The 13,078-nt window shown below is 36.5% G+C and overlaps 1 protein-coding gene and 1 pseudogene across 1 annotated transcript; one reads left to right on the top strand and one right to left on the bottom strand.

The window, feature by feature from the left end:
- The first annotated feature begins 3,586 nt into the window (after positions 1–3,586).
- Positions 3,587–10,784, top strand: AT-HF (HIS HF). The gene is made up of 19 exons (XM_008228641.2): positions 3,587–3,845; positions 3,931–4,013; positions 4,430–4,524; positions 4,830–4,933; positions 5,486–5,655; positions 5,780–5,894; positions 6,379–6,434; positions 6,524–6,562; positions 6,750–6,848; positions 7,336–7,398; positions 7,491–7,553; positions 7,724–7,806; positions 7,983–8,091; positions 8,186–8,239; positions 8,946–9,033; positions 9,151–9,188; positions 9,778–9,883; positions 10,162–10,328; positions 10,422–10,784. Exons 1-19 carry the CDS (start codon positions 3,698–3,700, stop codon positions 10,479–10,481), a joined length of 1,740 nt encoding a protein of 579 aa, XP_008226863.2. The 5' UTR covers positions 3,587–3,697; the 3' UTR covers positions 10,482–10,784.
- A 513-nt stretch (positions 10,785–11,297) lies between these two features.
- LOC103326426 (putative F-box protein At4g22030 pseudogene) lies at positions 11,298–12,878 on the bottom strand (annotated as a pseudogene).
- Positions 12,879–13,078: the final 200 nt, after the last annotated feature.

The following is a 13,078-nucleotide window of genomic DNA, read 5'->3' as shown; positions in this document are numbered from 1 at the left end:
TTTCTTGGAGGCATCAGCAAAATGGCAGCTTGTTCCCACAGAGTCGCCAATTTATGTAGGGGTTTTTGTTCCAGACTGACGAATGGGCCTGGGCTCTGGAAGAAGGCAACGAGCAAAAATCCCCCAAATGCCTGAGTTCGAAAAACAAGCTCCCAAGAGAGTTTTTAGAAAATCTAATGAGATTTTAAAAGAACACTCTCAGGATCACTTCACTAACACCCAAATAAGCATGAGGATTTCATTAATGGCTTAGCTTGAGGAGCATGTGGCATGGGAGCTAAGCTTTCACAAGTTTAGCAATTTGAGAGAGAGAAGACAGCGTGGGTTTCTTACGGAGGAAATATCAGTGCGAGCCCTATCCTAAGAAGAAGAAAGATGAACAGAAGAAAGGCTTGGGTGGCTTGAGAAAATTCCAGATTTGCTTGACAAAGCTTGGTCAAGGTCTGGATCGTTGAGTTGTGGATGGCTTTTCTGGATAGCAAAAAGTCTCCTTTTATAGGCGTTAGGAGCTCCAATTTCGTCTGGTTTTCTTCTTCTTTTTCCTTGGCAGCTCCTACCTAGCTCTATTTTGATGAATTTCCCCACCCAAGGAGCATGGGTAAGGAACCCTTTATGGTTCCAATGGTTTGACGCAGCTGGGCTTTCCCATAGAGGGGAAGGCGCCACCTGCTTTACTTATGTTCTCTCCAAGGCAGAGCTTACAGAGGAAAAGGGGAGAGATGGAGCCTTTTGTCCGACGGACACTTCCCTCACCCCCATGGATTTCCTCTGGTCTTGCCATGGCTCCATTGTTTGGAATTCAAACGGGAATAGGACTTGACGCCAGATTTTTGTAAGTTGTTGGGTTTGGGCTTGTACATATGGTATTGGGTCCTCTGGTTTTGCTGCTTCTAACGCTTGGCGGCTTTTGTCAAGCTGCTGGAAAGGCTTTCCCTTTAATTCTATTGATGTGGGCTGGGCTAAATATTTTGGTGGGTTCTTTGGTGTCTTCCTAGAGCATGGGTCAATTTTTTCCTCTCTCTCATGCTAACCCATATGCTTGGGTTCTAGGAACGGGCTTGAGTTCCAAAGTCCCCAAGTGGCTTTGAAACCTACGTTCCTTGAACCCTCAATGGGCCCCGTGATTGCTTGTCACCTTCCATACCACAACCTTCTCAGTAAGCCCCGGTTGATTTCGTGGCTTGGGCCCACTTAAGCTCGTGACGTAGCTTGGTATTAGAATGCGCATAATTTCTATGCTCGTGCTTGGGGTTTTATTATGCCATGATAGGCTAGAGTTGGGCCAAGTAGCACCGAATGGGCATGTGAGCATGATTTAGTAATATCGGTATGTCCTTGGCTTCTTCTGCATGTGCTTGTTCGTGGCTTGTAGCTTGTGTTGGCGGCTCTTATAAATTTCCTTTTATCCCAATTGAGCTTATTTTGCATCCAATTACCCATATTGGGCTAAGGATTAATTTGGGCTTAGCCCCTTGGATTTTTGGGCCTCAACACCCATCAAATTCAAATTTAGTGTGTGATATTTGACATCTCCCTTGGAGATGCTCTAAGGAATTCATAAACGATGGAATTTAAAATGATGACAATTAATGTTCTAGAATATTTAACGTTTATTGTTTGGCTAATGGATTTAAACATGAAATTTAACATTTTAAAACTTCCACACTCTTGGAATTTTAGAAATGACCTCCAAATTCCATGTGTTTTTCCACGTGGAATTTCTAAATTTCTATGTTTTTTTAAATCCAATCACTGGAATTGGTATATGTAAATTTTGAAATTCTAACTTTTATCCAAATCCTAAGTTTATTTCCCCCATCCAAAAGCATTGTACTAAATTTATTCTCCATTTTTTAAATATTGTTTTCAATCAAATTTGGTACTTCCTCCAACTTAGGAAGAACCATATCTATACTCAACATATAAAACAGAGATCTCAAATGGTGAAACATTGAAAACCCTAAAATTACTCTTTAATTAATTACAATGTTAATTCTTGACAAAAAAAAAATTACATTGTTAATTAATATCATGATGATAAAATGGTAAGAAATAACTGAAATGTATGTACCATATTTTCCAGTGAGTATATTTGTCAATATTATTGTTGCTAACAAAACGTACTGATATGTTATCAATATATTTTCATCAACATCGATAAACAATCCAATCTTTAATAAGACCAGACATCATGCACAAAGAATTTCTGACCCAACTAAAATGTATACTTATTAAGAATAGGTGAAGCCATAAATCGAGGAACTTAGATAGGGAAATTAAGGAATTGTAATTGGATCAACTACCCCCTAGTTGATTCCATTCCTAATTTTGAGGTATTTGATTACAAATTTTAACATGTAATCCACATAAGTAATTAGGCCATCTCTAATGGAGAGGGCCAAATGTTAAAATTTGAAAATATAGCCTCGATGGAGCACCCAACACATGTATAGGGCCAGGCAAAATATCAATCTAGTCAATATCTTGGATGGACTGAAATTTGGTGGAGCCCACTCACACATCCACTGCCCCGATGTGCAAAATTTGAGTCTAGAAGGTTAGGGGCAAAAACTATTTGAGTCTAGTCAATATATGAATGGTTGTATTTTGAATGGTGAAATTTTGGTTAGCCCTCTTAGGCCATCTCCAACTCATGAGGCCAAACCCAAAAATTCTCAAATTATTGTCCAAAACCTCTCATAACCCAAGAAAATGAAGGCGCCAAAATTTGGGAAAACTCAAATTTGGATCCAAATAGTAGTCCAAGTATTGCTTGGACCTAAAAAACAATTAGTGGAGCCCACTTGCTGCGTCAGTATCCCATGTGCAAGCTTTCCTTCACTGGGGCCTGCCAACAACCCATGTGGAAGATCCTGCCTTTGGCTTGTAGTGATGTTATTTGTTTATTTTTATATATTCTAATATTAACTTAAATCAACGATATATATATGTTATTTGTTTATTTTTATATATTCTAATATTAACTTAAATCAACGATATATATTAAATCTAAGCTATTTTAACAGTAAAAAAAAAATCCAACGTTTGAAATTTAAATCCAAAGATCAAAATAATATTTTAACTTAATCTAAATCCGATCCAACATCAAAACTCACCCCAAACTCTATAAATATCCACTTATTTCTCAAATAATCTACCAAAAACATTATATTTGTAGAATTTCAATTTTTCAAGGTCAAATTGTTCAAAAAATTAAATTATGAAGTTATTTAAAAAGATTAAATGAAGAAAAGTTATCCATAAAAAAAAAAATTAGACTTAAACCATTCTTAAACAATTTAATAAAGTTGCGAACTTAAAATTTGAGTCCGAAGGCTTGTGAGGAAAAAAAATATTTGAGTTCGGGCAAAACCTAAATAGTTACTTTCTAGAGGGGGAAAATTTGGATTTAGCCCCACATGAGTTGAAGAAAGCTTTAATATTGGAGGATGGCCTTAGAATCGTTTCAATACCAATTTCTGACAAGTAATAAAATAAAATAAATAATGAATTCCCCAAAGCGGTGCGTTTTGTCTCTTTTAAGACACTCGGCACAAACCACGAGCAAGACTGTAAATTCAGCATCTAGGTAAAGTATACACTGAAAAGACTCTCTCTCTCTCAGCTGCAGTTTGGACTTTGGAGTCACTGAGGCTGAGGCGGGGAAAGCTGTTTTTCTCACTTCCCAGAGCCTGCAATGGAGGCGCCGCCATTTGCTTCTTCTACCAAAACGCTGTCGTTTCGATCATCGTCCCCCTCGTCTCTTCTTTTTCTTCGCAAAAATCGCCTCAGTTTCAGACCTTCCAGAAACTTCTGCGTCCGTGCCTCCTCTGCCGGTGACTCCGGTATCTCTCTCTCTCTCTATTTTCCTGTTAAATTTATTTTTTTAATGATAAATTTCAAATGATTTTGTTTTTGATATTCAATCAGTGGTGACTCTGCTTGACTACGGTGCCGGCAATGTTCGTAGTGTGAGGAATGCCATTCGCCACCTCGGCTTCGACGTTAAAGATGTAATTCTTTTTCTTTTCTTTTCTTTTCTCAATATCTATCTATCTTTGCTTTGCTTTGCTTTCTTTTTATTTGAATGCATTCTCATAATTCCTTACATTGAGCTTCTCATACTTAACCATTCAATTCCTTCACGAACAATTCCAAATATATTTTGAATTGTTTCCATTCTGCTATGCCTCATTTGTGCTTTGTTCCAAAGTTTTATACTTCTAAGTGGTTTCTTTGTAATGATGGGGAAATTTTGTCTTTTGTTTTTATTTTTAATTTAAATTTAATTTAAATTTTTTTAATGTTTAATGTTAATTTTTATATGTTACAGATTTTATGAAAAAAAGAAAAGAAAGATGTAGAAAATCGATTCATATAAAATTAGGTAAGTCAATGAATAAAGTTTTAACAAAAATTCAAAATGTAGGTTCAAACTCCAGAAGACATTCTCAACGCCAACCGCCTAGTTTTTCCTGGAGTGGGGGCTTTTGCTGCGGCCATGGATGTGCTGAATAAGAATGGGTATGTGTCTCTTTTCTTTTATATCAGATTCTATAAGGATCAATTGCTTGTTTGTTCCATTAAAATGGATTAGTGACAAAGAAGGGATATTGGTGATAAGGAGTGCCTATTCAGAGAATGCCGAAATGTGGTTAAGTAAAGTTAATCGCAACAATGATTGGTAGCGGGCTTGAATATCAAATTCGAATATAAGATGGCTTTGAATATTTCTCTTTTGTTAACTAATCTTATAATATTACCAATGTAATTCCAATTATTTTCTTTTTTATATTGTGGAGAATTTTCAGCCCTTTAATGTTTTTCAGGATGGCTGAAGCACTCTGTTCATATATTGAGAAGGACCGACCATTTCTAGGCATTTGTCTGGGTCTTCAGCTCCTTTTTGAATCCAGTGAAGAGAAAGGACCGGGTCAGTGCTTGATGCCTCATTTTGTCATTAGTTATTTTTTTCTCAGATTTGGTAACTCATCGTAAACTGCATGGATCTCAGTCATGGAGTATTCACCTGTAACAATTTGGATTGAATGATTGAAAAGAAAGGAATTGGATTTGACAGTAAGGCTAGATTAGCATAAAATTACTAAATATCACGTTTTGAAAAGGATTTGAAATAACTTATACAATATATTTGAGATGGATTTGCAATGACTATATACAATGATTCATTTGACATCCATTTGTTTATTCTTTCTTCCCATGCAAATATAAGTATTATGTATTGTAATAGTACGTTTAAGAAATTTAATTATATAATAGTAACTAAAATCCCTAGAATAGAAATCACTCTTCCCATATGATAGTATTTCTTTTAGCAACTACTGAGGATGCAGCAATCCATTTGTGAAGTTGTTGTTATTATAATTATTATGAGAGAGAGAGAGAGCGAGAGAGCTGGTTCAAGGAGATAGTATCGGTGTGCTTAAACAAATTTATGTTATTTCTGACGTTATCTATGTCTCAGTGAAAGGTCTTGGCTTGATACCGGGAGTGGTTGGGCGTTTTGATTCATCAAATGGTTTCAGAGTTCCACACATTGGATGGAATGCTTTGCAGATTAGAAAGGACTCATTAATTTTGGATGATGTTGGAAGCAATCATGTCTATTTTGTTCATTCTTACAGAGCCATGCCCGTATGTCTTATTATCCTCTATTACAGAAAGTAATTTGAAGTTCTTGTATCTGCTGTTTACTTTCACTAAAATATGGTGATTCTGTATGTTTCTTGGGGTTGACATATTTCTATCCAATTTTCAGTCAGATGAAAACAAAGAATGGGTTTCATCTACTTGCAACTATGGTGACAATTTTATTGCGTCTGTTAGAAGGGGAAATGTTCATGCAGTTCAATTTCACCCGGAAAAGAGTGGAGGTAAGATACCATTTGCTCTCTCCTGTCTGTTTGTAGATTTTTAATGGTAGCTGAAAGTGTACAGGAATTGCAGTAAACTTCCATGTCTTGTTTCTTTTGGTAAGAAGGAAGCAGATTTTATCTCACATGACTTGACCTTGGAGTTCCTTCTGACATTTTGAATTTGTAAACCCCTATAGCAAGGAACTGAAGCAGCAAACCAAATATTAAATGCAAAATCACTTAACTCTCTAAAGTAAGGAGGAATGAAATTTAACTGTTGAAATTTTCAGAAATGAGCTTCCTTTCTGTAGCATTTTAAAAGTTCTTCTCTCCTTTCCCCCATTATTTACTAGAGTGAAGAGGGTAAAAATTTTGTTTAAGGTTTATGTGGTGGATCTTTTCTGACCTGCTTTTGTGTGTAATTTTTGGCTCTCCGTTTTCTATTATTTTCTATATTAAAGCCCTATTACTGACAAAATATTATCTGAAAATGAATGTTTAGATGTTGGTCTTTCAATATTGAGAAGATTTTTGTATCCAAAGGCACAGTTGACAAAGGTAACCTCTGACCTCTGAGAAATGTGCTTCTCATATGTTGACTACTCTGTTCAACCATCTAACAATCTGAGATGTTCTTGTGAAGACAGAAGCCCACTGAAAGGAAGGCTTTGAAACTTGCAAAGAGGGTAATTCCTATTCACTTATTTTTATATTTACCTTCTTTTTTGTGTTTTTGGGTGGAAGGGGAGGGATTGAATTTTAACCTGCCTACACACATTAGTCCAACTTACAATATCGTAGGTCTGATCAGTACTTATCTCATTGTCTTTCATATGCTGACTGCGAAGGTTCACCATAATTTCTATTACTTAGGTGATTGCTTGTCTTGATGTGAGGACGAATGACAAAGGAGATCTTGTTGTAACCAAAGGCGACCAATACGATGTAAGAGAGCATACAAAAGAGAATGAGGTATTTCAATAATTCTTGACTCCTACCTTTCCTGATTTTGGTGATTTTTTCAACCTAATTTCTTGATGCAAATTTTCATGCTTACCAACGATATATCATATTAGGCATCATCAGCCATTGGTGCATCATAATTTATCATAGTCAAAATTAGTAAGATCTAGTTCAATAAGCCCCACTCATGGATCTTACTTTGCATTCTTTGCTTGTTTCAAGCACATCTAGTTTCATACCCTCTTTTTTTCCCTATTTGAGTACGCGACCTTCTTGTAAAAGGATAAGAGCACCAGGAGAAAGTGTATCTTTGCCTCGGTGGATTAATGTTGTCACTTAATGAAAAGGTTTACTTTTTGCTATTTATTGTGGTATCTATGTATCATTCCTATTCTAAATAATGTGTGACATATTTTTGTAGTCTTGATGATGGTTCAAATTCTTTTAATTATGGCATAAAATTGCTTCTATGTCTGCTAATCAGAAACTTTGGTAGGTGAGAGAACTTGGCAAGCCTGTGGAGCTGGCTCGACAGTATTACAAAGATGGGGCAGATGAGGTATGCCTCCTTAAGTTTGAACAAATTTCACTGCTTATGCATCATCAAAGAACTGTGATAATCTGCTTAAAGTCTTGATCTTGAATTTTCAGGTCAGTTTTTTAAATATTACCGGTTTCCGCGACTTCCCTTTGGGCGACTTGCCCATGTTACAGGTTTGTGATAGAGAATTTTTAACTGTTACACTTAAATCTGTCAATTTTGACAAAATAGTGAGTTTTCCTATTTTGAATTTGTGTTGTTTCGACCAAAAAAAATAAAAAATACTTGCGTTGTTATTTTTTAACTAATTTCTTAATTCTTGTTTACTTTCCATGCTTTGTAGGTACTGAGATACACATCAGAAAATGTTTTTGTACCATTAACAGTTGGAGGTGGCATTAGAGATTTTACAGATGCTAATGGCAGGTATACTCCTGGGTGTTCTATTTTGATGAGCCAATATTGTCTTTTCTTTACATGTTTCAACTTTCCTTCTTATATTTTTCTCTATAGAAATTAAATTCAATAGCTTCCACTCATATTATACATGCCGGTTAAATGTAGGAGTATGGACATGGATTTAAGTTCATTTTGTTTTTCAGGAAGTATTCTAGTTTGGAAGTTGCTTCAGAATATTTCAGATGTGGGGCTGATAAGATTTCCATTGGGAGTGATGCAGTTTGTGCTGCAGAAGAATATTTAAGAACTGGAGTATGCAATAATTTTCAATGTTTCAAATTCAGATCTGTGCAAAGCACATGACTTTGTGTATGCCTCTCTAATGGTTCTTCTACTGATCTTTTAGGTAAAAAGTGGAAATAGTAGCTTAGAGCAGATATCTAGAGTTTATGGAAATCAGGTAATATCTTGTCCAGTAGGTGCATCCATTACATTCTTTTGAGTTGATTTGCACAATTTCAAGACGTATTATACAAAGTCTTAGTATACATTCTTGTGGTTCTAATTAATCGTTGACATTGCATTTTTGTGCTTTTTTTTTTTTTTTTTTTTTTATTGTCCCAGCTTCTAGTTTCTGTAGTATTTATTTGGGAGTTTCACTAAAACACCCAAAATGGGGGTTGAAATTATAAAAAAACCCAAGCACTATTGAAACATATAAACACACCCAAAACCCATCATTACACACACTCAAAACCCATTTATAAACACACCCAAAAAGTTGACTTTGGGGTTGATTTTGGGTGTGTTTCTATGTTTAAATAGTGCTTAGGTTTTTTTATAAATACATGTCTAGGATTGGGTTTATTTATAAATTTGTTTGACTGTCGAGAATTCATTATAGTTCTTGTAGTAGCATAAAGTTGGAAACTAGAATTAAATAAAGAGGCTTTTCTCCTGCTTAACTGTGGGTTTGAATTTGCAAACAACTGTTGTTTTTGCTTTTACGTGTTCTGAATTTGTTGAGGGTTTAGGACTATTGTCTTGACTGATTAATTGATCATGGTCTTTTTCTGCCTGGAGTCCTGGACGGCTGTAATCCAGTCTGCCATTGTGTCTCAGTTTTTCAAGTTCCTTATTTAGTTTATTTAATATATATGTTGCAGGCTGTGGTTGTAAGCATTGATCCTCGCAGAGTGTACCTTAAAAATCCAGAGGATGTAGGGTTCAAGACTATTAGGGTAACAAACCCAGGTAAGGGGGCATAACTTCAGTTTTTGCTTCTTTTTCTTGCTTGGATAATCCGTTCATCTTCATATTTCATGTTAAAATTATGTAGAAAAGTCAAAAAATGTTTATTATTGAATTCAGGTCCAAACGGAGAGGAATTTGCGTGGTATCAGTGTACAGTAAGCATTCTTTTATTTTGCTTTCTTTACCTGTGCACTACCATTCAAAGTTAAAACATGATATATATTCTGAAGTATGCATATGACATGGATTTGCTTCATTTAATTTGCCCCCAGAAAACAAAATAGTAATAAGAATTCCCTGAACCTCCATGTCTGGGTAGTTAGCCTGGCATTAACTATCAGATCTAAAGACATAATTAGGATTATATATTGTTTATTTAAGATAACAATTCATGTGGGTAGAGTTTCAATTTTTTCATAAGAGAGAAAGGAGCTTAGAGAGACTTATGTCATCTTACCCCACACACATACAAAGAGAGCTATATCTGTGTTTGTTTGTGAATTCGTTCATTTTTCAAATTTAACTCATTATCAATTTATCATACTCCTGTAAGATATTTCTGTGCTTCAATTGTATGTTGAAATAAATAATTTGTAGGACGAGGGGATCGACTTGTTTGTCAGATGCACCAACTAGAGATCCTTTCTTTGATCAGTTACATCATTAGAAGATTTTCCCCCATTCTTTTAGGAAAGAAGATTTTCCTTTATTGTATCTTGAAACTGTCTGTTGTTTGTTCTGAAGGTTAGCGGTGGCCGAGAAGGCCGACCAATTGGAGCTTACGAGCTTGCAAAAGCAGTTGAGGAGCTAGGAGCTGGAGAAATACTGCTAAACTGCATTGATTGTGATGGTAAAGAATACTTTGGTGTTCCTCACCCATTACAAGTCAATTTCTCTTTTGAGCATAACTCTTTTTCGGGAAAAGAATACATAAAGTTAATGATATTTACAATGAATGCTAAGTTATTCCCCCTGTAAGTGTTAGTTTCTCAAACTAACATGGCATTGTGAGAAAAACGCAAGAATGTTTGGAGTTATCTATTTGCATTTTTTTAAAATTCATTCTCAAACTAGTTTGTTGTTTCTGTTGGCTTCTCATGCTGATGCCGACTCCTTGATGCTTTTCAGGTCAAAAGAAGGGATTTGATATAGATTTAATAAAGCTGATCTCAGATGCTGTGAGCATTCCCGTGATTGCTAGTAGTGGTGCTGGTTCTGCTGAACACTTCTCAGAGGTGTTCAGGAAAACAAATGCATCTGCTGCCCTTGCTGCGGGCATTTTCCATCGGAAGGAGGTACAACTTGAGAACCTTTTATATAACTTGTGAGCATCTCAGTGCTGATTATCACTATCATATTAATTAATACTCTGATTATAACGGTTGCAGGTGCCTATTCAATCTGTAAAGGAGCATTTGTTAAATGAAGGCATAGAAGTCAGAATCTGAACACATCAGTTGCTCCAAAAGCTTTCCAACATGTAGCCAAGAGAGACTTTTTTATATCGAAAAGAAAAGGTTGCGAGAGCCGTTAAATTCATCAGTTCAGTACTGCTGAATCGCATTGAATTTTGTGGCAAAAAATGATTCTAAAATTCTTTCAAGTTATTTAAACAGGATAACCTTAAATTTATGGCCCTAGGCAGAGCTTATAGATTGCAGTTGTTTGCTTTCCTGTATTTGACTGTATGATGTAACATATTGCTTGGCAACTGAGATTTTCACATTTAGTTGGTTCAACCTTGATAATAATTTCTTGCCAATTTTCCATCGTATACCATTATATCCGATGGCAAAAGCTTTCCTGTGTAATTGATTATCTTTTGAGCATTTTAAGATCTGTAATGAATCATGATCAAGCTGCTTAGTGTCAAATCATTTGAGCCTATATTGGGAAGGAGTTGGTAGCAAATATTCCCATGCTTAACAAATACCTAGAGGTAGGGGTGGGCCTGGTATCGTTTGGTTTGGGTTTGACCCTAAACCGCACACCGAACCGTAGCCCTCGGTTGAGCATTTTCTAGCGCCAACCGGTCGTACTGTTTGGGCTTGTTGCTTACATCGTATTTAAGGTTCAGAACACTCAAAAGTAAGGTAACTCGTGATTTATTGCAGCACAAGTGGTAGAAATACTGGTAAAGAAAGCAAATCCATATCATGCATGCTTCAGAATTAGGGAAATTTTGAAAACTACCCCTTTTTAATCACTTCAAACCCTTCATTTACTTTTCCATCAAAAAATTGATGATGTCATTAAAAAGTAGGTCAAGTAAACACAGTTTTGATTTAGAATCAACCACAGCTTGATTACCAATAATGGTTCAGTGACTAAAGACTTGTGTCTTGTCCAGATTTCTTCTACTTAAATATACAAAAAATAATTAAAAAAATAAAAAATAAAAAATAAAAAGAAAAGAAGAAGAAGAAGAATGTATCTAACAAAGTCACGAGACCGAAGGGAAATAAATCAAAAAAGCTTGCTTGCAAATTCTTCTTTAGCCTGTTTAAGTCTTGAAGACAAAGATGAAGAACTTGCAAGGTCTCTGAGTTCTCCAAGGCTTCTGCCAAGCTGAAGAGCCACTTTCACTTCAAACAGCTCCCCATTCTCTCTCTCCCCAACCTCTCCTTCCTTGAGAGTTGATTCTATGGTCTCCTCCATGAGCTTAAAAAACCCTGCAGAACTCCTATACATCTCAAACACCATTCCCACTTGCCCACCATGCTCCAAAGTGTTGACCACACTGGCCAAAGCCCCAAACACCACAGCCAAAACTGCACCCCATGAACCAAAACCAGTCAACCCAACAAGTCCTGCCCCAGCTGCAGCAAAACCAGTGAGCAAAGGGCCACAGAATGCTAGTATTTTGTTAACCTTCAAGACCACATTGCTTAGCCTCACATATTCTGCAGCATCTTTTCCTCTCACCACACCCAAAATCTCCTTCATTTCCTCTTCCAGCTTCTCATCCCACCCATTCCTCTCAACCTTCTCGCTCGTCTTTTCATGTTGAGGCTTGGATTCTTCTGGCCACCACACAGCAGGCTTCACAAGGGAAGGAAATTTCTCAATCATGGTCCCAAGCAAGGGCAGTGGGTAGGCCTTATCTAAAGCCAAAACCTTTTCCATTGCAACCTTCACATCATTTGAAGTTGGGGTTTTTAAAACCAGAGTGGTTTTGATCTCTTCATGAAGCCTCTTAAAAAGCCTTGAAGCATTTCTCTGCTCCTCTGCTAGCTGAGAAGGCTGGATCTTATTCATCACCAGCAAAATCCCAGTGACAGCCATGTATAGGAGACTGGAAGAGAGCTTGAGAGCCAAAATGGGTGCTCCTCCAGATCCACTCACAGCTGCAAGTCCAGCCATGATTGCAGCAGTGGCTGTCATTCCATTCAGAGAGTTGAGAAGCAGGCCATTCCAATTGTCCCTCTGGGCACAAATGTTCTTGTGCATTTCTACTCTGTCAGAGACAATTTCCATTATTGCATATAGCTCTTGCACCAACTTTGAATCTGAAATTGCTTCACTACCCTTTGATCTCCTAGTGTTTTTAAAATTTGGGTTCCTTTCTATATGAGTTGAAGTTGCTGTCAGATTTAGTAACCCATTGGGTTGACTCAGTTCATCCACAAGGAGCCTAGGAACTGAAAGATGGGATGATTTTTGGAATTTTGGGGTGTGGAGAGTGGTTTTGGTTTTTTTAAATGAAGCTGAAGAAAAAGAAGAAGAGCAAAATGAAGCTTGAAGAGTAGCCATGGTTCATGAACAACTGCTGCAAAATTGTTTCAAACTTCAGATTGAAGGTGTTTTAGTGAGTGAGATGAATGAGAATTTGATTCAGATTTATATAGAAGGAGCTATAGGAGGAGAGAGACACGAAATAGGCGTGTGTGAGAGACTTGGTTTTTTTATTTCAACGTTTTACGTAGAGTAATTCATCTAGGTCTTTGTTTAATATTATACCTTTGACCATTTACACCGGAAGAGAAAAATTGTACTTTTGACCCATTAAGTTGGAGAGAGTCAATTTTGAACTCCATTAGTTAGT

The sequence above is a fragment of the Prunus mume genome, linkage group LG3 (genome assembly GCF_029339155.1).
Source record: "Prunus mume cultivar Tortuosa linkage group LG3, ASM2933915v1, whole genome shotgun sequence".
Classification (NCBI taxonomy): Eukaryota; Viridiplantae; Streptophyta; class Magnoliopsida; order Rosales; family Rosaceae; genus Prunus; species Prunus mume.
The sequence above is the reverse complement of the archived record's forward strand: the minus strand, read 5'-3'. Positions and strand labels throughout refer to the sequence as shown.